The sequence below is a fragment of the Pseudophryne corroboree genome, chromosome 1 (assembly GCF_028390025.1).
Source record: "Pseudophryne corroboree isolate aPseCor3 chromosome 1, aPseCor3.hap2, whole genome shotgun sequence".
Classification (NCBI taxonomy): domain Eukaryota; kingdom Metazoa; phylum Chordata; class Amphibia; order Anura; family Myobatrachidae; genus Pseudophryne; species Pseudophryne corroboree.
This window is the reverse complement of record NC_086444.1, coordinates 909,822,601-909,846,292: the sequence shown is the minus strand read 5'-3', so window position 1 is coordinate 909,846,292 and position 23,692 is coordinate 909,822,601. Positions and strand designations below refer to the sequence as shown.

Here is a 23,692-nt window from a genome sequence, read left to right as displayed (position 1 = left end):
GAACTTAGTACACTATTAGATATATAAATATTCTCTCTCTATATATATATATATATATATATATATATATATATAATAAGAATTTACTTACCGATAATTCTATTTCTCGTAGTCCGTAGTGGATGCTGGGGACTCCGTAAGGACCATGGGGAATAGCGGCTCCGCAGGAGACTGGGCACAAAAGTAAAGCTTTAGAACTACCTGGTGTGCACTGGCTTCTCCCCCCATGACCCTCCTCCAAGCCTCAGTTAGGATACTGTGCCCGGACGAGCGTACACAATAAGGAAGGATTTTGAATCCCGGGTAAGACTCATACCAGCCACACCAATCACACCATATAACTTGTGATCTAAACCCAGTTAACAGCATGATAACAGAGGAGCCTCTAGAAAAGATGGCTCACTACAGCAATAACCCGATTTTTTGGTAACAATAACTATGTACCAGTATTGCAGACAATCCGCACTTGGGATGGGCGCCCAGCATCCACTACGGACTACGAGAAATAGAATTATCGGTAAGTAAATTCTTATTTTCTCTGACGTCCTAGTGGATGCTGGGGACTCCGTAAGGACCATGGGGATTATACCAAAGCTCCCAAACGGGCGGGAGAGTGCAGATGACTCTGCAGCACCAATGAGAGAACTCCAGGTCCTCCTCAGCCAGGGTATCAAATTTGTAGAATTTTACAAACGTATTTGCTCCTGACCAAGTAGCTGCTCGGCAAAGTTGTAAAGCCGAGACCCCTCGGGCAGCCGCCCAAGATGAGCCCACCTTCCTTGTGGAATGGGCTTTTACAGATTTTGGCTGTGGCAGGCCTGCCACAGAATGTGCAAGCTGAATTGTACTACAAATCCAACGAGCAATAGTCTGCTTAGAAGCAGGAGCACCCAGCTTGTTGGGTGCATACAGAATAAACAACGAGTCAGATTTTCTGACTCCAGTCGTCCTGGAAACCTATATTTCCAGGGCCCTGACAACGTCTAGCAACTTGAAGTCCTCCAAGTCCCCAGTAGCCGCAGGCACCACAATAGGTTGATTCAGGTAAAACGCTGAAAACCACCTTAGGGAGAAACTGAGGACAAGTCCTCAATTCCGCCCTGTCCGAATGGAAAATCAGATGCGGGCTTTTACAGGATAAAGCCGCCAATTCTGACACGCACCTGGCCCAGGCCAGGGCCAACAGCATGACCACTTTCCATGTGAGATATTTTAACTCCACATATTTAAGTGGTTCAAACCAATGTGACTTTTGGAACCCAAAAACTACATTTAGATCCCAAGGTGCCACTGGAGGCACAAAAGGAGGCTGTATATACAGTACCCCTTTCACAAACGTCTGAACTTCAGGGACTGAAGCTAGTTCTTTTTGGAAGAAAATTGACAGGGCCGAAATTTGAACCTTAATGGACCCCCATTTCAGGCCCATAGACACTCCTGTTTGCAGGAAATGTAGGAATCAACCTAGTTGAAAATTCCTCCGTCGAGGCCTTACTGGCCTCGCACCACGCAACATATTTTCGCCAAATGCGGTGATAATGTTTTGCGGTTATATCTTTCCTGGCTTTGATCAGGATAGGAATGACTTCATCCGGAATGCCTTTCTCCTTCAGGATCCGGCGTTCAACCGCCATGCCGTCAAACGCAGCCGCGGTAAGTCTTGGAACAGACAGGGTCCTTGCTGGAGCAGGTCCCTTCTTAGAGGTAGAGGCCACGGATCCTCCGTGAGCATCTCTTGAAGTTCCGGTTACCAAGTCCTTCTTGGTCAATCCGGAGCCACGAATATAGTGCTTACTCCTCTCCATCTTATAATTCTCAGTACCTTGGGTATGAGAGGCAGAGGAGGGAACACATACACTGACTGGTACACCCACTGTGTTACCAGAGCGTCTACAGCTATTGCCTGAGGGTCCCTTGACCTGGCGCAATAATTGTCGAGTTTTATAAACATGTGGAAGACTTCTGGGTGAAGTCCCCACTCTCCCGGGTGGGGGTCGTGTCTGCTGAGGAAGTCTGCTTCCCAGTTGTCCACTCCCGGAATGAATACTGCTGACAGTGCTATCACATGATTTTCCGCCCAGCGAAGAATCCTTGCAGCTTCTGCCTTGCCCTCCTGCTTCTTGTGTCACCCTGTCTGTTTACGTGGGTGACTGCCGTGATGTTGTCCGAATGGATCAACTCCGGGTGACCTTGAAGCAGAGGTCATGCTGAGCTTAGAGCATTGTAAATGGCCCTTAGCTTCAGGATATTTATGTGAAGTGATGTCTCCAGGCTTGACCATAAGCTCTGGAAATTCCTTCCCTGTGTGACTGCTCCCCAGCCTCGCAGGCTGGCATCCGTGGTCACCAGGACCCAGTCCTGAATGTCGAATCTGCGGCCCTCTAGAAGATGAGCACTCTGCAACCACCACAGGAGAGACACCCTTGTGCTTGGTGACAGGGTTATCCGCTGATGCATCTGAAGATGCGACCCGGACCATTTGTCCAGCAGGTCCCACTGGAAAGTTCTTGCGTGGAATCTGCCGAATGGGATTGCTTCGTAGGAAGCCACCATTTTTCCCAGAACCCTTTCATTGATGTACTGAGATTTGGCTCGGTTATAGGAGGTTCCCGACTAGCTCGGATAACTCCCTGACTTTCTCCTCCGGGAGAAACCCCTTTTTCTGGACTGTGTCCAGGATCATCCCTAGGAACAGAAGACGAGTCGTCGGAATCAGCTGCGATTTTGGAATATTGAGAATCCAATCGTGCTGCCGCAACACTACCTGAGATAGTGCTACACCGACCTCCAACTGTTCCCTAGATCTTACCCTTATCAGGGAATCGTCCAAGTAAGGGATAACTAAAATTCCCTTCCTTCGAAAGAGTATCATCATTTCGGCCATTACCTTGGTAAAGACCCGGGGTGCCGTGGACCATCCATACGGCAGCGTCTGAAACTGATAGTGACAGTTCTGTACCACAAACCTGAGGTACCCTTGGTGAGAAGGGTAAATTGGGACATGAAGGTAAGCATCCTTGATGTCCCGAGACATCATGTAGTCCCCTTCTTCCAGGTTCGCAATCACTGCTCTGAGTGACTCAATCTTGAATTTGAACCTCCGTATGTAAGTGTTCAAGATTTTAGATTTAGAATCGGTCTCACCGAGCCGTCCGGCTTCGGTACCACAACAGTGTGGAATAATACCCCGTTCCCTGTTGCAGGAGGGGTACCTTGATTATCACCTGCTGGGAATACAGCTTGTGAATGGCTTCCAAAACTGCCTCCCTGTCAGAGGGAGACATCGGTAAAGCAGACTTTAGGAAACGGCGACGGGGAGACGTCTCGAATTCCAATTTGTACCCCTGAGATATCACCTGAAGGATCCAGGGGTCTAATTGCGAGTGAGCCCACTGCGCGCTGAAATTCATTGAGACGGGCCCCCACCGTGCCTGATTCTGCTTGTAAAGCCCCAGCGTCATACTGAGGGCTTGGCAGAGGCGGGAGAGGGCTTCTGTTCCTGGAAACTGGCTGATTTCTGCAGCCTTTTTCCTCTCCCTCTGTCACGGGGCAGAAATGAGGAACCTTTTGCCCGCTTGCCCACAAAAGGACTGCGCCTGATAATACGGCGTCTTCTTATGTTGAGAGGCGACCTGGGGTACAAACGTGGATTTCCCAGCTGTTGCCGTGGCCACCAGGTCTGAAAGACCAACCCCAAATAACTCCTCCCCTTAATAAGGCAATACTTCCAAATGCCGTTTGGAATCCGCATCACCTGACCACTGTCGTGTCCATAACCCTCTACTGGCAGAAATGGACAACGCACTTAGACTTGATGCCAGTCGGCAAATATTTCGCTGTGCAATAATATACTGTCCCTATCTAGGGTATCAATACTTTCAGTCAGGGAATCCGACCACGCCAACCCAGCACTGCACATCCAGGCTGAGGCGATTGCTGGTCGCAGTATAACACCAGTATGTGTGTAAATACATTTTAGGATACCCTCCTGCTTTCTATCAGCAGGATCCTTAAGGGCGGCCATCTCAGGAGAGGGTAGAGCCCTTGTTCTTACAAGCGTGTGAGCGCTTTATCCACCCTAGGGGGTGTTTCCCAACGCACCCTAACCTCTGGCGGGAAAGGATATAATGCCAATAACATTTTAGAAATTATCAGTTGTTATCGGGGGAAACCCACGCATCATCACACACCTCATTTAATTTCTCAGATTCAGGAAAACTACAGGTAGTTTTTCCTCACCGAACATAATACCCCTTTTGGTGGTACTCGTATTATCAGAAATGTGTAAAACATTTTTCATTGCCTCAATCATGTAACGTGTGGCCCTACTGGAAGTCACATTTGTCTCTTCACCGTCGACACTGGAGTCAGTATCCTTGTCGGCGTTTATATCTGCCATCTGAGGTAACGGGCGCTTTAGAGCCCCTGATGGCCTATGAGACGTCTGGACAGGCACAAGCTGAGTAGCCGGCTGTCTCATGTCAACCACTGTCTTTTATACAGAGCTGACACTGTCACGTAATTCCTTCCAACAGTTCATCCACTCAGGTGTCGACCCCCTAGGGGGTGACATCACTATTACAGGCAATCTGCTCCGTCTCCACATCATTTTTCTCCTCATACATGTCGACACAAACGTACCGACACACAGCACACACACAGGGAATGCTCTGATACAGGACAGGACCCCACTAGCCCTTTGGGGAGACAGAGGGAGAGTTTGCCAGCACACACCAGAGCGCTATATATATACAGGGATAACCTTATATAAGTGTTTTTCCCCTTATAGCTGCTGTATTTTTAATACTGCGCATAATTAGTGCCCCCCTCTCTTTTTTAACCCTTTCTGTAGTGTAGTGACTGCAGGGGAGAGCCAGGGAGCTTCCCTCCAACGGAGCTGTGAGGGAAAATGGCGCCAGTGTGCTGAGGAGATAGGCTCCGCCCCCTTCTCGGCGGCCTTATCTCCCGTTTTTCTGTGTATTCTGGCAGGGGTTAAATTCATCCATATAGCCCAGGAGCTATATATGATGCATTTTTTGCCATCCAAGGTGTTTTTATTGCGTCTCAGGGCGCCCCCCCCCAGCGCCCTGCACCCTCAGTGACCGGAGTGTGAAGTGTGCTGAGAGCAATGGCGCACAGCTGCAGTGCTGTGCGCTACCTTGTTGAAGACAGGACGTCTTCTGCCGCCGATTTTCCGGACCTCTTCTGTCTTCTAGCTCTGTAAGGGGGCCGGCGGCGCGGCTCTGGGACCTATCCATGGCTGGGCCTGTGATCGGTCCCTCTGGAGCTAATGTCCAGTAGCCTAAGAAGCCCAATCCACTCTGCACGCAGATGAGTTCGCTTCTTCTCCCCTTAGTCCCTCGATGCAGTGAGCCTGTTGCCAGCAGGTCTCACTGAACATAAAAAATCTAAAACTAAACTTTTCACTAAGCAGCTCAGGAGAGCCACCTAGTGTGCATCCTTCTCGTTCGGGCACAAAAATCTAACTGAGGCTTGGAGGAGGGTCATGGGGGGAGGAGCCAGTGCACACCAGGTAGTTCTAAAGCTTTACTTTTGTGCCCAGTCTCCTGCGGAGCCGCTATTCCCCATGGTCCTTACGGAGTCCCCAGCATCCACTAGGACGTCAGAGAAATATATATACACACTGTATTATTTAATAAGAATATTTCATTCATTCAGAGGATGTGTTATTTTAGTGTTCCCTTTATTTTTTTGAGCAGTGTATATATATATATATACATACACAGATGGGTCCTCTTTCATCTTACCTGCGATGCATCTGCATCGCGGTAAGACGATCGCGGCAAGAGTGCCTGCAAACGGGTGCATGAGGATGCTCGTACCCCATTCACATAGCATTGTAAAGCTGCGTATAGTCGCAGGTGTAACTATACATAGCTTGGTGCGGCTAATCTTACACACGTTGTCTATGCATGTTCATATGCGTTGCGTGTACGATGACAGAGGACACATCTGTATATATACATACACACACAGTAAATATACACTGCTCAAAAAAATAAAGGGAACACTAAAATAACACATCCTAGATCTGAATGAATGAAATATTCTTATTAAATACTTTGTTCTTTACATAGTTGAATGTGCTGACAACAAAATCACACAAAAATTTTAAATGGAAATCAAATTTATTAACCCATGGAGGTCTGGAGTTGGAGTCACACTCAAAATTAAAGTGGAAAAACACACTACAGGCTGATCCAACTTTGATGTAATGTCCTTAAAACAAGTCAAAATGAGGCTCAGTAGTGTGTGTGGCCTCCACGTGCCTGTATGACCTCCCTACAACGCCTGGGCATGCTCCTGATGAGGTGGCAGATGGTCTCCTGAGGGATCTCCTCCTAGGCCTGGACTAAAGCATCCGCCAACTCCTGGACAGTCTGTGGTGCAACGCAGTGACGTGCGGTGAGGTCAGGGCCTGGGGAGGCACTGCAGCTAAACACCCCCCCCCCCCCCCCCCGAAAAAAAAAAAGTGCAGCCCCCCTACACCACTAAAACCAGCACCAGGTAGAACCAGCCAGGGGGGATGATGCCATAGCAGGGGAGACACTCAGTGTGGGGTCCCCCTGCCATGCCATTAAACACCCCCCAAACCAGTCAGCCCAGGGCTGGAATTCCTCGGAAAGTGGGGCCCCCAAAAAATCTAAATGGGGTCCCCCCTCCCGAGCAACAACCAGCCCAGTGCTATGACCCGCACCCCTGGTGGCGGTGGGTGCGGGGTTCATTGCATGTTCTGTTCTTTACAGGTGGCCTACAGATCCCAGCAAGCCTGCCCCAGCATGCTGGCACTTGGAGAACCACAAGTGCCAGCATGCCCGGACATAAAGGGCCCGCTGGCACCTGTAATCCACCTGCAAAGAATAGTAATATTGTTCTTTACAGGTGGCCTACAGGTCCCAGCAAGCCTGCCCCAGCATGCTGGCACTTGGAGAACCACAAGTGCCAGCATGCCTGGACATAAAGGGCCCGCTGGCACCTGTAGTCCACCTGTAAAGAAAATATTGAAAAAAAACCACGACACATTCTTTAAAAAATCCTTTATTAAACTGGGTCTTCACCTGGGGGCGGCGGCCTTTAAGCTCTTTTGCATGGCCGCCGCCTTCCCAGGGCTTCCAGCATCTTCACCTGGTGGGCGGCGGCTGCTAAGCTCTTTTGCATAGCCGCCGCCCATCCAGGACTTCCACGGCGTCTTCAGGAGCGCTTCTCCGCTCCTCCTCCGCCGTCAGACTGACAGCCGCTGCCTCGCGCTGACTTATATGTCAGCGGGAGGGGGCGGGGCGATGACGCGGCGAGCCATGATTGGCTCGCGGCGGCCATCTTGAATTTCAAAAATGACGCTGAGGCGCCATTTTTGAAATGGGTACCGCTTCCGCTGCCAAACTCTGCACAAGGGGCCTGAATGCCGCGTCCCGCCGCCGCTACCGCCGCCCGCCTCTCCGCCGCCCGCCTCTCCGCCGCCCGCCTCTCCACCGCCCGCCTCTCCGCCGCCCGCATCTCCGCTGCCAGCACCTCCGCCGCCCGGCCCGCCGCATCCCGCACCTCCGCCGCCCGCACCTCCGCTGGTACCGACGCCCACACAGTGATTGACAGCGGATCCAGTGACGGATCCGCTGGCCAATCACTGTGGCTTCACTCACAGGGACGTGCTTTCATAGGTTGAAAGCACGTCCCTGTAGGAAAGCGGCACCACTAATGGTGCCGCTTTCCCATGTTATTTAAATGGGCTTTTCCTGCCCATTGCTAGGCCCCGCCCACGCCCGCCCCCCATACCTTTCCCAATCACTACGGGAGGCACCACGATCGGTGCCTCCCAAACTGATTTTCACACATTAATGATAGGTAAAATAGTAAAGAAGATACTTATGTGTCATAAGTATCTTCTTTGTATTATTTTACTCATTAATGACAGGGGAGGCACTGCCTCCCCTGACTGCACGTCCCTGGTGCAACGTGGCGTTGGTGGATGGAGCGAGACATGATGTCCCAGATGTGCTCAATTGGATTCAGGTCTGGGGAACGGGCGGGCCAGTCCATAGCATCAATGCCTTCGTCTTGCAGGAACTGCTGACACACTCCAGCCACATGAGGTCTAGCATTGTCTTACATTAGGAGGAACACAGGGCCAACCGCACCAGCATATGGTCTCACAAGGGGTCTGAGGATCTCATCTCGGTACCTAATGGCAGTCAGGCTACCTCTGGCGAGCACATGGAGGGCTGTGCGGACCCCCAAAGAAATGCCACCCCACACCATTACTGACCCACTGCCAAACCGGTCATGCTGGAGGATGTTGCAGGCAGCAGAACGTTCTCCTTGGCGTCTCCAGACTCTGTCACGTCTATCACATGTGCTCAGTGAGAACCTGCTTTCATCTGTGAAGAGCACAGGGCGCCAGTGGCGAATTTGCCAATCTTGGTGTTCTCTGGCAAATGCCAAACGTCCTGCACGGTGTTGGGCTGTAAGCACAACCCCGACCAGTGGACGTCGGGCCCTCATACCACCCTCATGGAGTCTGTTTCTGATCGTTTGAGTAGACACATGCACATTTGTGGCTTGCTGGAGGTCATTTTGCAGGACTCTGGCAGTGCTCCTCCTGTTCCTCCTTGCACAAAGGCGGAGGTAGCGGTCCTGCTGCGGGGTTGTTGCCCTCCTACAGCCTCCTCCACGTCTCCTGATGTACTGGCCTATCTCCTGGTAGCGCCTCCATGCTCTGGACACTAAGCTGACAGACACAGCAAACCTTCTTGCCACAGCTCGCATTGATGTGCCATCCTGGATGAGCTGCACTACCTGAGCCACTTGTGTGGGTTGTAGACTCAATCTCATGCTACCACTAGAGTGAAAACACCGCCAGCTTTCAAAAGTGACCAAAACATCAGCTAGAAAGCATAGGAGCTGAGAAGTGGTCTGTGGTCACCACCTGCAGAACAACTCCTTTATTGGGGGTGTCTTGCTAATTGCCTATAATTTCCACCTGTTATCTATTCCATTTGCACAACAGCATGTGAAATTGATTGTCAATCAGTGTTGCTTCCTAAGTGGACAGTTTGATTTCACAGAAGTGTGATTGACTTGGAGTTACATTGTATTGTTTAAGTGTTCCCTTTATTTTTTTGAGCAGTGTATATTAAAGTATATGTGTATTTCAGTACAACAGAAGTGATAAAATATCTTTTTTTATGATTAAATATAAAGCATGGGGTTTGGCTGTACAAGTAGATGATATGGAATGTGTGACTAGCAGTTGATATGTCTCTTGCACAAACAAAACATTCATAACAAAAACATGGAAGGCTGGACATTCAGCACAATACACAAACACTACACTCAGAGTGGCTTCAATCAGATGCTAGAACTGCTGATTTTGTCAGCTGCAGAGATTAATGGATTTGGAACAAGCACAACAGAAACAATGCTTTCACTGACTTCGAATGGCCAACATCCAATACATATACACTTCTGCAAAGTGCAAACAGAGGACTGTCTGACAGAAAGACACCATCTTTGTCCAAAGCAAAACCTAACAACATGGATCTGGGACTTCTGTTATTGTATAGTATTTTGTGGCTTTTGCGATGGAATGGCTTCCCAGCAGGCAGAAATGTCTGGCATACCGACAGAGTTAAAGGCAAGGCGGCACAAAGTGTTCTGCTATAAACATATACCATTTGCCTTTAGCTAGTTGTAGTAAAGGATAGGCTGTTTGCCAGTTTACGTAAGATTAGAAACCAAACCTGTCTGAACAACTTTATAGAGAGACACCTGTAGCATTTTTTTCCTCACACTACAAAGATGTAGCAACTGGTATCAGTAATTCGGCAGATTTATGCTTAAGAGAGGTGTTGATAAAAATATGAAGTAACAATTACACAGATTGCAACAACTTTCTGATGACAGAGATTTATATATTTATCTAACGTCATTATATAGGAATTTTTACCCAGATCTTTATTATGAGGGATGATCCCAATCGCCATTTCATGTCATATAAAATGCCTTTAGCTTCTAATGTCAGCATGCCTATGTCCAGCGTGTACATTATGGAGAGTGGGTTGGGGCTGATATGCTGGCGGTCGAGATCCTGGAGGTCAGCACACCGACCCCGGGATCCCATCCGCCAGAATGCTGATGGGGGTGGAAGCACAATGAAACCTCTTTACACCCAGGAATGGGAATAGCCCCTGTTAGCCGGCACTCTGGCTGGCGGCATTGTCAGCAGTCAGGATTTCGGCGTCGGTATCCTAATCGCCGGGATCCTGACCGCCGACATATCAACTGCATCCCTGGAGAGTTTCAGGGCACTATGGTATATTGATTTGTATCATAAGATTCGTCCTAAGGTTTCAGAAAGTCTCTATGTATTTAGCTGTGTCTCTTTGTATATTGGTGAAAAGCAAACCAGGATGCACAGATTTTACTTACATTACAGAGTGGCGGATTTATCTAGGGAATGCACCCCCCCCCCCCCAGTAAAATCCACCACTCACCCACTATGTGAATTAGCAATGGCTTCCCAATTCTAATCCCATGTAAAACAGGCATGCCCAGGGGAAGGCATTTTTTTCCCCCTGGGACTGCCATTAGCAGAGTCAGGGCTACCATTGGGAATGCTCTTCTGCTTTTATTATAACTGCCTGATTTGGTCAATGCTGGTTTTCACGCGCATGTGCTAGGCTTGATTGTGTGGGGTTTATTTCCCTGTTCTTTTGTCGTGAATGCGCAATGGCTAGGAGCCAGGCCACGGTCATGGCAAGGGGCCGCTGCAACAGAGGCAGCTCCTCCACGGGAGTATGGATGTTCAGAAGATCATATTAATACTGCCTTAGAGGGGAGGTTCATGTAAACCTTTATTGTCCTGGATTAGATACACAAATCAGTGTCACTTGTTTTTCAGTAATTAGTTAACCTTGATTTAATCAATTATGTAACCTGCTCTTATTACTGCTGCATGCCATGACAGTCATAGACATATATGCTGGGCCTTGTGCATTAATGTCAGTGACCGTTCCAGTAATGACCCTTCTGCAAAGCATCGGAGTATGTTGTGTAGCAAAGCTGTCACCTTCTTACATGGCTCAGTAACAGCCAATCTAATCCTCATTCCAATAAAGTTACATTTTTAATATGTGGCTCTAGTACTCCAGATTTATGGGTTGCTGCAATGTAGCTGATCACTGGCATAGATATTAGTATCTTGGCTTTGGTTACAGCAAAGGGATCAAAACCTTACTGCTTCAAGCTATGAGGAATCCGAAATGGGGACATTCCCTTTATATGACAATGTCATCGTCACCAGATTTAAATGTACTATATTGTGTTTTTGGACTGTGAAAATTGTAACCTAAAATCCAAATACCACGTTATAATTAATAGTAAATTACATTCTATGAGTATTTCAAAATGGGAATAATGGTATACAGAATCTACAGAGGGAATAATTACCAGGTAAATTATATACGTAGCTAAGTAGAATGAAAATATAGAGCAAAAAATACTAATCAATAAAACATTAGAAAAAAACTCAAACAAAAGAATATTAATGAAAAAAAAATATTATATCTTAACATTGTTGAGGTCATTAAAACTTTTATATCATATAAGTAACGTTGATGTTTATTTGCTTATCCACACAATAAATAAGCAACAGCTGTGACTAGACAATTGCCAATGCTTACCTCTGCACCTGAATATCTTTCTGTCTGCAACACTAGACGATCTAGGCTGACCTCGTTGTCAATAGGCATACACTGGAACCGGATTCTAAAGATTTCCCTGCGAGTAGCAGCATCTGGCAGAGGCACAAAAATAATTCTGTCGATGCGCCCTGGACGCATCAAAGCCTGAAATCGAAAAAAGACACAAGAATGTGAAAAAAAAATCCCAATAACTAAAATTCTCTAACAGACACAGCAATCTTTACTGAGCACCACAAAAATGCATAAATAAATACAATATCATGTCCTAGTAATAAGTAATTGCATACAATATCAGAAGAGTGGCGAGTCTCCTAAAAACAAAAGTTCTGCGACTGCAACAATCACTGTCTAAACACCACACCACAGCAAGAGATCCACAAGCTCCAGCAGATCTAGTGATCATTGTGACCTGGAGCTTTCAAACACTGCCCTGTTATGTTAGTTACTGTTGTGACATACAAATTATTCTGTAGTCTGGTGTGCCTATAGTAAGAGCTACAATTAACATAGTTAAAATAACAGCCATTGTGCTTTTTGAGCCACATTTAACCATTAACACTTGACAAGTGTGCTTGATTCTTTCTATTGATCTACTGTAGGTTGTATGCACTGTTTTGACAAATATCGGGCTTCCTAACATTCCTCAGACATGCCTGTATCTCTCACTATTATGACATATGCTGCATCAGTGGTACAGCTATATACTATTCCTTGTAATCAGAGATCACAGCTAATTGTGTTCCAGTCCCACCACTTCCGTTTTTTCCCTCACAAAATCACAAAGTGGCGGGACCTGACGAAGTGTCGGGACCTCCGCCTATTTGCGACTTCCATCTTGTGAGCCAGCCAACTGTTATTTCATATGGCTATTAGGTGGAAATACGACATTGAGCTTCCTGTTTTGCATTCCAGCTTGTGGAATAAACATCCATTACTATACTGGGTGTGGTTCGTTTTATCGACAGTATCTAGGTCGACAATGTTTAGGTCGACCACTATAGGTCGACAGTCACTAGGTCGACATGGATGGAAGGTCGACAGGGTTTCTAGGTCGACAAGTGCTAGGTCGACAGGTCTAAAGGTCGACATGAGGATTTTTTTTTTTTTTGGTGTCGTTTTCTTCGTAAAGTGACCGGGATCCCAAATTAGTGCACCGCTTCGCTCGCCATGCTTCGGGCATGGTGCCTTCGCTTGGCACACTTTACCATTCCAATCGTAGTCCACGTGGATCGTTAAGTATGAAACAAAAACAAAAAAAGTGAAAAACTCATGTCGACCTTTAGACCTGTCGACCTAGCACATGTCGACCTAGAAACCCTGTCGACCTTCCATCCATGTCGACCTAGTGACTGTCGACCTATAGTGGTCGAACTAAACATTGTCGACCTAGACACTGTCGATCTTCAAACCGGATCCCACTATACTCCAGCCGGAATCCTCTATGTTTTACGTTCCACCTTTGGAGAGCACATATTCTGCTAACAGAGTCTGTTACTCACGTCCGGTTCTATCAATAAAAAGCATGCAAATTCTAAAAGCCTTCTTTCTGTTCCCTACAATGCAGAAAATTCATGAATTACATAGATCACACTTTCCCCAATTCAACAATAACCAAGTTAAAACCAGCATTCTTAAGACTCATATTATTACATAATAAAATATAAAAATACAAAAATAAAAAAAATATATTATGGTGACCAATTATTTAAAACTAGGAATCAAATAAGAGTGAATAGAGTTCATAGAGGAATAAAATTCATGTTAAAAAGCAAAACACCAATTCATAAAAAAACATTGTAACTCAAAATCTGTATTAAGACCATTGGATACCAAAGTTTTCATCCCAAAAATAGATTTCATTTCACGTTGTGCCAAATTATTTTCTGCATCTTTTCTTTTTCAATGTTTTTCAACTAACTGGATCCCAATTATTAGTCTTAAATGTTTCACATAATTATGGTGATGTTCTTTATAGTAGTTTGATAAAGAGAGTTTGTCAAACCCATTTTTTTTATTTTTTTTTATTTATTAAATGCTCTGCCCACCTCTCTCTGAACGGTCTGGTATTGCGGACTATGCACTGTAGGTTCGCAATTGCATTCAATTAGATTCAGAAATATTATACATTTAGCATTTTGATATGGAAGTATATTGCTCAATTTTACTTGGCTGTCCCTGATGACTTTTAAACATACTCCACATCTATGAAATCTCTTGGTATGAATCCTTCTTTCTCTTAGTAATGCACTCTTTAGTAATTAATTTTTCAGATTCGAAGCAATCTTATAGATAAATTTAAGTGTTTTTTTGAATGATTGATTTCAAAATGGGGTCTCTTTCCAATAAGTATCAATGCTTCTTTATAACTTTTTAAATTTTGTTTATTGGCCATTGAAAGTAGTAATAAAATGAAGCACAAATTAATTATTAGTTTCTTTTTCATCTTTTTTCTTACTTGCCAAAACTAAATTCCTAATAACCTTCAACAGCTCTCTAATCGAGGGATCTATGTCTTCTCGAAATAGCCTTTTACCATAAATGTTTACTTAATAATCTTCGCCTGTTCCTTAATAACATTAACATACAACTTCCCATTATCCTCCTCATCTGGATGATTGTTACTTTCCCTGCTGATATAAATATCACTATCTGTGGGCTTATAATATATAATTAATAAAAGTGAATTTGATATTAATGGGGTTCTAGAGTATTTCCTCACAAAAACAAGTCCAGATTTGTTTCATTGCCCTCCCTCCCATATAAACAGAATGTCACTAATAATTAATGTACCATTTTTTAAAATTCTGGAGGAATTCTTTTATTTGTCCATATAGTATGTCCTTCTCAGAACCCCATAAATTAGTTTGTGTATGAAGGTGCAAATCGAATTCCCATTGCAGTACCACTTTTTTGCTCATAAAATTTACCTTTGTGCCAGGAGAAATTATTTTTCTATGATAGATTATTATTAAGGATTGGATTAAGTTTGTTTTCTTGGTAGCCATATTTCTTTTATGTACAAGATACTCACATCTGCTGTGATGAGTATAAAGCTTTCTTGCCACTTGAAATCTTTCAGTTTATTTTAAGACATCTGTTGTGTCCTTTACATATGATTTGACTTTAACAACTTCAGGTTGTAAATGAGAATCTATAAAGTATAAAGTGCAACAGATTGGATGTAACCAAATCAGTTTCAGTGAATATAGGTCTCCCTGTAGTATATGGGGAAGGGGGGTGGATGGTTTCTAACTCCTAATGGATTTTGGGCAAAATGTAGAGTATAGGTAACATTGGATTTTCATCCACAATGTACTTTTCTTCCTTTTCTGTTATCGTACCCTCATCTTTGTACTTAGATAACATCTTCATTAGATCTTTCTCTATCTTATCACTGGGATTATTCGGCAATATTTTATAAATTTCTCTATTGTTTGTCTTTGCATTTCCTTTTCATACTTAGAATATATCAATAATTACTATTCCTTCTCACGTTTGGTTTAATGGTTATTATTTTTTTTTTTCATTCTTAAATTTTCCAGTGCTCTCCCTTCTTTCAAATATATGTTGTTAATTGAGTTCAGTAAGGTCAATTTCAGCACTTACTGCTTTATTAAAGCTTTCTATAAAGCATCCCCTGTCACGAACCGGTCTCTCACCTTTGCGGGTTCTGGGGTTCATCCGTTGCCAGTGCGGTTGCTCGCGGTGCTGTGCGCCCGTGTGGGGACACGGCGTGATCAATGGCACAGGTAATGCAGAGTCTGGGAACTGTGAGTGCGGGGACCAAATGGCCTAAGGCACTGCGGTGTGTCTGCTGTATAGGAGGTGGCCATGTTGGAGACCAAATAGCTAATACTGAGCACTTGTGAAAACACCTGTGGGCAGGTGTAAGCCAATCCCGTGCTTGTGCTGCCTTTAAGTAGGCTGGGATTATGTCACTCTGGGCCAGTGCTTTGTTGTATCAAAGCTGTGCTCTAGCTCTGAACTCTCTCCGTGCATTCCTGTGTGATTCCCGTGGTCCAGATATCGCCTCCGTTCCCAGAGGTCCGTTTTGCAGCCTTCACTGCCAAAGATCTACCGGCTCTCCATTGTGCTATCAGTCAATTGCACACCTATTGGAAACACTTGGATTCCCAGTGTCCTGCATGAGGTTACCTTGTCTGTCTGCCTATCATACAAAGTCTGGAGGATTCCAATTCCCTCAGCTGTTCGTTTGTTCAACTCTGCATTTAACCCATTCATCACCTCGCCATCTACTACAGTTTCACAGTGATCTCCGGAACCCGCAAGTAACCCAATTCAGTACTTTTTCTATGTTGTCATTACAAGGATAATTCTTCACAGTCTCTCAGTTAACTCTTAAAACTCCATTGCAAATTCTTACAGTTAATTCTCCATGTCTGCATTAACCAGTTAAACACAATCTGCAGTTCAGCATCAAAGCCTGTTTATATTTGGACAATTCAACATTTATTCTTCAGCTTGTTTTTGCATATGTTTCCATGAACATTTCTTTTATTTATTTCTGAGTTTTCTCTTGCATATTATTTCTGTCATTCCTGCAATACTTCAGTATAATGATGATTAACAACTAGTCATTTAACTCCTTACTGAATTGTTACTTTAATAAATATATGAAACGGAACTTCCTTCGTCCTCCCTGTTTTCTTCATACCCCAGCACCTACCCCTGTGGTTGGTTCCAGGTTAACGGATTCACAAAAACACCCGGACCAGACAGTAAGCACTGGCCACATGGATCCGTCAAGTGACCAATTCGCAGGAGGCGGTGCTACGTCAAATATCCTTTCCCGTCTGGAAAACCAGGAGTCTATACAGACACAAATAGTGCAGTTTATGCAAACTATGGCAGACCGTTTAGAGACTCTTCATACAGCAATTAAAACGTCTCAAGTCCAGATTCCAACTCCGGTTGTCCCAGTTACCACTACAGCTTCTCCTGTGATGCTGCCTACGTCCCGCTTGCAGTTACCCTCTCCGAGTAAGTTTGACGGAACTCCAAAACTTTGCAGGGGATTCCTGAATCAATGCGAGATCCAGTTCGAACTGATGTCCGCCAGTTTCCCATCAGCTCGTTCTAAGGTCGCATATATTATTGCCCTGCTCTCCGGTCAGGCTCTGGAGTGGGCATCACCATTATGGGAGAGAGGTGATCCTATCCTCTCTAATTACAAAGAGTTTGTATCTTCTTTCCGGAGAATCTTTGACGAACCCGGCAGGACCACCTCAGCATCTTTGGAGATTCTCCGTCTACGTCAAGGTTTACGTCCTGTCAATCAATATATTGTTCAGTTTCGCACGTTGTCTTCAGAGTTAAACTGGAATGAGGAGGCCCTGATCGCCGCGTTTTGGAATGGACTTTCTGAGAGAATCAAGGACGATTTAACTATCCGGGATGTGCCAACTAAACTGGATGAATTGATTTCTCTCTGTAACAAACTTGACCTACGCTACAGGGAGCGATGTTTAGAGAAATCCAGGGCAGAGCGATCCAGTCCACGTTATCATCCTAGGCCTCGACAAGATTCTTCATCACAGTCTCCGGTAACGACAGACGAACCTATGCAGATTGGGCGCTCTCGCCTCACAGAAGAGGAACGACTTCGTCGTCGACAGGGTAACCTCTGCATGTACTGTGGGTCCTCTGAACACTTAGTTAAATTCTGCAAACTCCGACCGGGAAACTCTCGCTCCTAGCTTATTCAAGAGAGGTTAAGCTAGGAGTTACTCTAGAATCACGTTCTGGGAAAGAGCCGACCTTGTCTATTCAATTAGAAGTGCCAAGTTCTACAGTGAAAGTTTCAGCTCTCCTAGATTCTGGGGCAGCCGAGAACTTCATCTCCTCAGCCTTTGTCATGCGGTCTAAAGTTCAAACCATGCCTCTGGAAGCAGCAGTTGCCGTTACAGCAGTGGATGGAAGTCGAATTCCAGATGGTATAATTACTCATCGAACCGTATGTCTCAAGATGAAAGTTGGTGTGCTCCATTCCGAATACCTCTCCTTCTACGTGATTCCCAAAGCCTCTCAAGATGTGATACTTGGTTTACCTTGGCTGCAGAAACATAACCCTCAACTTAATTGGCAAACCATGGAAGTCCTTTCATGGGGTAAATCTTGTACCAAGAACTGTTTAGCCTCAATTGTACCTCTCCGGTCAATCAGCCTTCCCGACCTACCTCCGGTGTATCAATCCTTTGCGGATGTTTTCAGTAAACAAGCAGCAGACTCTCTACCTCCTCATCGCGAATGGGACTGCCCAATTGTCCTGGTTCCGGGTAAAACACCTCCTAGGGGACGAATTTATCCGCTATCCATCCCAGAGACGCAAGCTATGTCTGATTATATACAAGAAAATCTAACCAAAGGATTAATCAGACCATCTTCTTCACCTGCAGGAGCCGGATTCTTTTTCGTTAAGAAGAAGGACGGTGGGTTACGACCATGCATAGATTACCGTGGACTCAATGAGATCACTGTGAAAAACAAGTATCCATTACCCTTAATTCCAGAATTATTTGACCGGGTAAAAGGAGCTACTGTGTTTACAAAACTGGATCTCCGAGGGGCCTACAATTTAATCCGCATCCGAGAAGGGGACGAGTGGAAGACTGCTTTTAATACCCGGGATGGGCATTACGAATACCTTGTAATGCCTTTCGGTCTTTGTAATGCACCTGCAGTTTTTCAAAGCTATGTGAATGAACTTTTTCGTGATCTTCTCTACAAGTGTCTAGTAGTGTACCTGGATGATATCCTAATATTCTCTAGGGATATAAAGTCTCACCGTCACCAAGTTAAAGAGGTACTGACACGTTTGAGGAAAAATCAACTTTATTGTAAGTTAGAGAAGTGCACTTTTGAAGTATCTTCCATACCGTTCCTTGGTTACATCATTTCTGGATCAGAGCTATGTATGGATCCCGGTAAGGTACAAGCTATCCGAGATTGGTCCACTCCTACAACTCTCAAGGGGATTCAGCGATTTCTCGGCTTTGCTAATTTCTATAGGAGATTCATTAAGAATTATTCTACGTTAGCTGCTCCCATCACAGCCCTAACTCGTAAGGGAGCAAATCCTACGAACTGGTCTTCAGAAGCAATCAAAGCCTTCTCTGATTTAAAGCAAGCCTTTGTGTCAGCCCCCATTCTTCGACAGCCTGATCTGAATCGTCCCTTTCTACTAGAGGTGGATGCATCTACAGAAGCAGTAGGAGCTGTGTTGTCACAAGTCTTTGAAGATAAAAAGGTCCATCCCTGCGGATATTTCTCCCGTAAGTTCCTCCCGGCAGAACGTAATTATGCAATCGGTGAGCAAGAGTTACTTGCCATCAAGTTGGCATTTGAGGAGTGGAGATACCTTCTAGAAGGAGCTCAACATCGCATTACAGTTTATACTGATCATAAGAATCTTCTGTATCTGCAGTCAGCTCAGTGTTTGAATCCACGACAAGCCCGATGGGCGCTTTTCTTCTCACGATTTGATTTCAAACTCACCTATCGTCCAGGGTCTCAGAACAAAAAGGCAGATGCTCTTTCCCGGTCCTTTGCTTCTTCTGAATTAAATGATGCTACCACGAATCAAGCCATTGTGAATCCTAGGTCCTTTTTAATGACTCGAACCTCTCCAGTTCCTCCGCCTGGCAAGACCTTTGTCGCCACAAGTCTTCGAAAACGGCTGCTTACCTGGGCTCACTCCTCTTCCTTCATGGGTCATCCTGGGGTTCTAAAGACTCTCAAGTTTATTCAACAGTCTTATTGGTGGCCACGTCTCAAAGCCGATGTCCAAGAGTTTATAGCAGCATGTCCTAAATGTGCCCAACATAAGAGTCCAAGAAGTTCTCCACCAGGTTTGTTACATCCACTATCCATACCCAAACAACCATGGACTCATATCTCAATGGATTTCGTGACCGATCTACCTCCATCAAAAGGGCGAAATACCATTTGGGTGATAGTGGATCGATTTTCGAAAATGGCACATTTCATTCCATTAACTGGGTTACCATCAGCCCCTTTACTAGCCAGATTGTTCATCTCTGAAATCTTCAAGTTGCATGGCCTTCCTCGAGAAATTGTTTCTGATCGGGGAACACAGTTTGTGGCCAAGTTTTGGAGGTCGCTTTGTTCATCTTTAAATGTCAAGTTGAACTTTTCTTCTGCATATCATCCTCAGACAGATGGACAAACTGAGAGAGTCAACCAAGACCTTGAAACATTTCTCCGGCTATATATATCGTCCTCACAGGATGACTGGGTTGACTACCTTCCATTGGCAGAATTTGCTCATAATAATCTCTTCCATTCATCTTCAGAATCTACGCCCTTTTATATTAACTTCGGCTTTCATCCTCGTGTGCCAGAGTTTCATCCATTGCCAGCCCTAGAGGTCCCAGCGGCAGATCAAGAGCTTCAACGTCTATCTAGCATCTGGAGTTGTGTACGTAAGTCCTTGGTCAAAACTTCCGCTCGTTATAAATCTTTTGCAGATAAAAAACGTAAAGCTGTACCGAATTACAAAGTGGGAGACCAAGTTTGGATTTCTACGCGCAATCTCAGGTTCAAAGTTCCTTCTAAGAAATTTGCTCCCAGGTTTATTGGTCCATTTCCCATTGTAAAGGTACTCAACCCTGTGTCATACAAAGTCAAGCTGCCACCGTCTTTGAGAATTCCTAACGCCTTTCATACATCTTTACTGAAGCCTTTGATTCTCAATAAGTTCTGTACTACCCAGTCCAAATCTCCTAAAGTTCACTCTTTGCAGAATGAGGAATTTGAAGTTAAAGAGATTGTGGACTCACGTTCCCGATATGGACGTTTACAGTTTCTGGTCGACTGGAAGGGTTACGGCCCGGAGGAGAGATCCTGGGTTTTCTCTGAAGATGTTCATGCTCCAAGACTGGTACAGAAATACTTCTTCAAAAATCCTGACAAGGTTCAAAGGTGTTCGGAGACCACCCGTAGAAGAGGGGGTACTGTCACGAACCGGTCTCTCACCTTTGCGGGTTCTGGGGTTCATCCGTTGCCAGTGCGGTTGCTCGCGGTGCTGTGCGCCCGTGTGGGGACACGGCGTGATCAATGGCACAGGTAATGCAGAGTCTGGGAACTGTGAGTGCGGGGACCAAATGGCCTAAGGCACTGCGGTGTGTCTGCTGTATAGGAGGTGGCCATGTTGGAGACCAAATAGCTAATACTGAGCACTTGTGAAAACACCTGTGGGCAGGTGTAAGCCAATCCCGTGCTTGTGCTGCCTTTAAGTAGGCTGGGATTATGTCACTCTGGGCCAGTGCTTTGTTGTATCAAAGCTGTGCTCTAGCTCTGAACTCTCTCCGTGCATTCCTGTGTGATTCCCGTGGTCCAGATATCGCCTCCGTTCCCAGAGGTCCGTTTTGCAGCCTTCACTGCCAAAGATCTACCGGCTCTCCATTGTGCTATCAGTCAATTGCACACCTATTGGAAACACTTGGATTCCCAGTGTCCTGCATGAGGTTACCTTGTCTGTCTGCCTATCATACAAAGTCTGGAGGATTCCAATTCCCTCAGCTGTTCGTTTGTTCAACTCTGCATTTAACCCATTCATCACCTCGCCATCTACTACAGTTTCACAGTGATCTCCGGAACCCGCAAGTAACCCAATTCAGTACTTTTTCTATGTTGTCATTACAAGGATAATTCTTCACAGTCTCTCAGTTAACTCTTAAAACTCCATTGCAAATTCTTACAGTTAATTCTCCATGTCTGCATTAACCAGTTAAACACAATCTGCAGTTCAGCATCAAAGCCTGTTTATATTTGGACAATTCAACATTTATTCTTCAGCTTGTTTTTGCATATGTTTCCATGAACATTTCTTTTATTTATTTCTGAGTTTTCTCTTGCATATTATTTCTGTCATTCCTGCAATACTTCAGTATAATGATGATTAACAACTAGTCATTTAACTCCTTACTGAATTGTTACTTTAATAAATATATGAAACGGAACTTCCTTCGTCCTCCCTGTTTTCTTCATACCCCAGCACCTACCCCTGTGGTTGGTTCCAGGTTAACGGATTCACAAAAACACCCGGACCTGACATCCCCTTTTGAACATGGGGTTAAATTTTGCTTTAGGCTTACACATTTCTATTTCACTATTCTCTTCCCCTATTTGGCTCAGGAAATGCTTTTTAAGTTAAACTTTTCTTATGAGCTTTTGTAAATCTAAACAAGTCTCAAATTTGTTAAGCTTTGTGTTTGGTGCAAACTTTAGTCCTTTTTGTAAAACCAAACTCTTCATTTGTTAATTTATGTTTACTGATGTTAAAGATTTTTGTTTTTTTTTATTCCTTCCTTCTCTGTATGCTGTGGAATGAATGTTTGATTGCTATTTATTGAGTTTTATTTTGTCCTTTACCTCTCTTCCCTCTTTTTTATACTTCATATTTTAAATTAATACTGAATTTGTTTTCTCAAACTCCTGCCTAAAATCTTTTCTTTATTTGGAATTTGGAATCTGTTCCTCATCAGAATGGGCTCTTGATTAGGAGAGTACGATATTCAGATACCATTTATCCTTTATGTAGAAGTGTTCCCTTTCTGGTGAATCACTTCTCCTTCTTTCTAAATACTCACTTCTCATCTTTTTCCTTCCTCTATTTCTTTCCTTCTATCCTTTATCGGATATTTCTATCTGGAGTTCTCTCTTATCTCATTCATTTTTTCTTTGCTGATTAAACCTGCTACTCCTCATTTGTACCTCATATTTCAGTGTAGGTTTTTTATATCGTACTTCCTTCCTTTATTTATATGTATCATATTGAATTTTCTCACACCCACATGGAGATTCCATAAGTGCTACATTCCTGATAAACAAGTAGTATTTGCTCTGTGAACGCTGCCAACTGCATTCACAGATGAACTGGTGTTCCAGTGTCACATCGGCAAGAAAACAGCATATAAGTGCAGCATTAACTATACTAATAAATGTGTTTGCACAAACAAGTGCTGCCACAGAGCCTGGTTATTCCTAGTGCTTGTGAACTTACAGGTACAAGAATGTTGATTCTGAAAACAATCCTCCATACAAAAGCAAATGCACAACAGAATGGCTTAGCCAGAAGAAAAATTCCAACTTGTGGTCTTTATCCAGCTGTGATGTTGTAGCCTAAACACATAAATAAGTGGAAACAGTTTTGTTTCATAATGTGAGGGCACCAAAAATCACCAAGCTGCTGTATGGGATGGATTGGTCGATACAGAAAATGATTAGCTGCTGATGATACTGCTAGATGTGTTATTGGTTACTAAACTCAAAGGTGCGCTTACTTTTGCAGAATAAACATAGTGAAGGATGGATTGTAGTATATAGTTTTTCTTGTCTTTATCCAATCACAAAATTGGATTTAGAACAAATTACATTTTAGCTCTCATTAATAAAGGAATACATGGAATTCCAATATGCTTCCAAACTTTATTCCACTGCTATACATAATTAAATGTAGCAATGATGCCTGAGCAGAACGCCATTACCGAATAAACAACAGAGCACTGGTCTCTGCTAGAAATACATGTAGGTAATGTTATTTGAGATGATGATCAGTATTTAAACCAACTGAGGCATCTGTGAGGGAGACAACAGAAAACTGGGATATTGTTGATCAGTGCAAGCTAATGCTGGCCATACACTAGTTTAATATCATGTACGAATACACAATATCATCGTGTCATTCGACCCATTGCATGCACATTGTGCATGTTTTGGGTGCGATTACAATGCGATGCGTGGCCCTGCGTGTCACATATCATATCAACTGATTATATGTGCTGCACATATGATCAGTCGATCCGAGTAGGGGTCCATTGCGGGTCAAATGATAGATCGTACAGTGCAAAATCACCGTACAACCTATTGTACGCCGGGGAGCTGGAGTCGTGGGACGTCTCACATCTATCGCTAGTCGTCCTACTGTATGGCCA

At 44.5% G+C, this 23,692-nt stretch overlaps 1 protein-coding gene across 3 annotated transcripts in view; it reads right to left on the bottom strand.

The window, feature by feature from the left end:
• The window catches only part of AFG2A (AFG2 AAA ATPase homolog A), a 963,796-nt gene that overhangs the window by 69,898 nt on the left and 870,206 nt on the right, over positions 1 to 23,692 (bottom strand). For all 3 annotated transcript variants that reach the window (XM_063920291.1, XM_063920292.1, XM_063920293.1), the window contains one exon: positions 11,697 to 11,861. In XM_063920291.1, the coding sequence (XP_063776361.1) occupies positions 11,697 to 11,861 (165 nt within the window). The remainder of the gene's footprint in view (positions 1 to 11,696; positions 11,862 to 23,692) is intronic.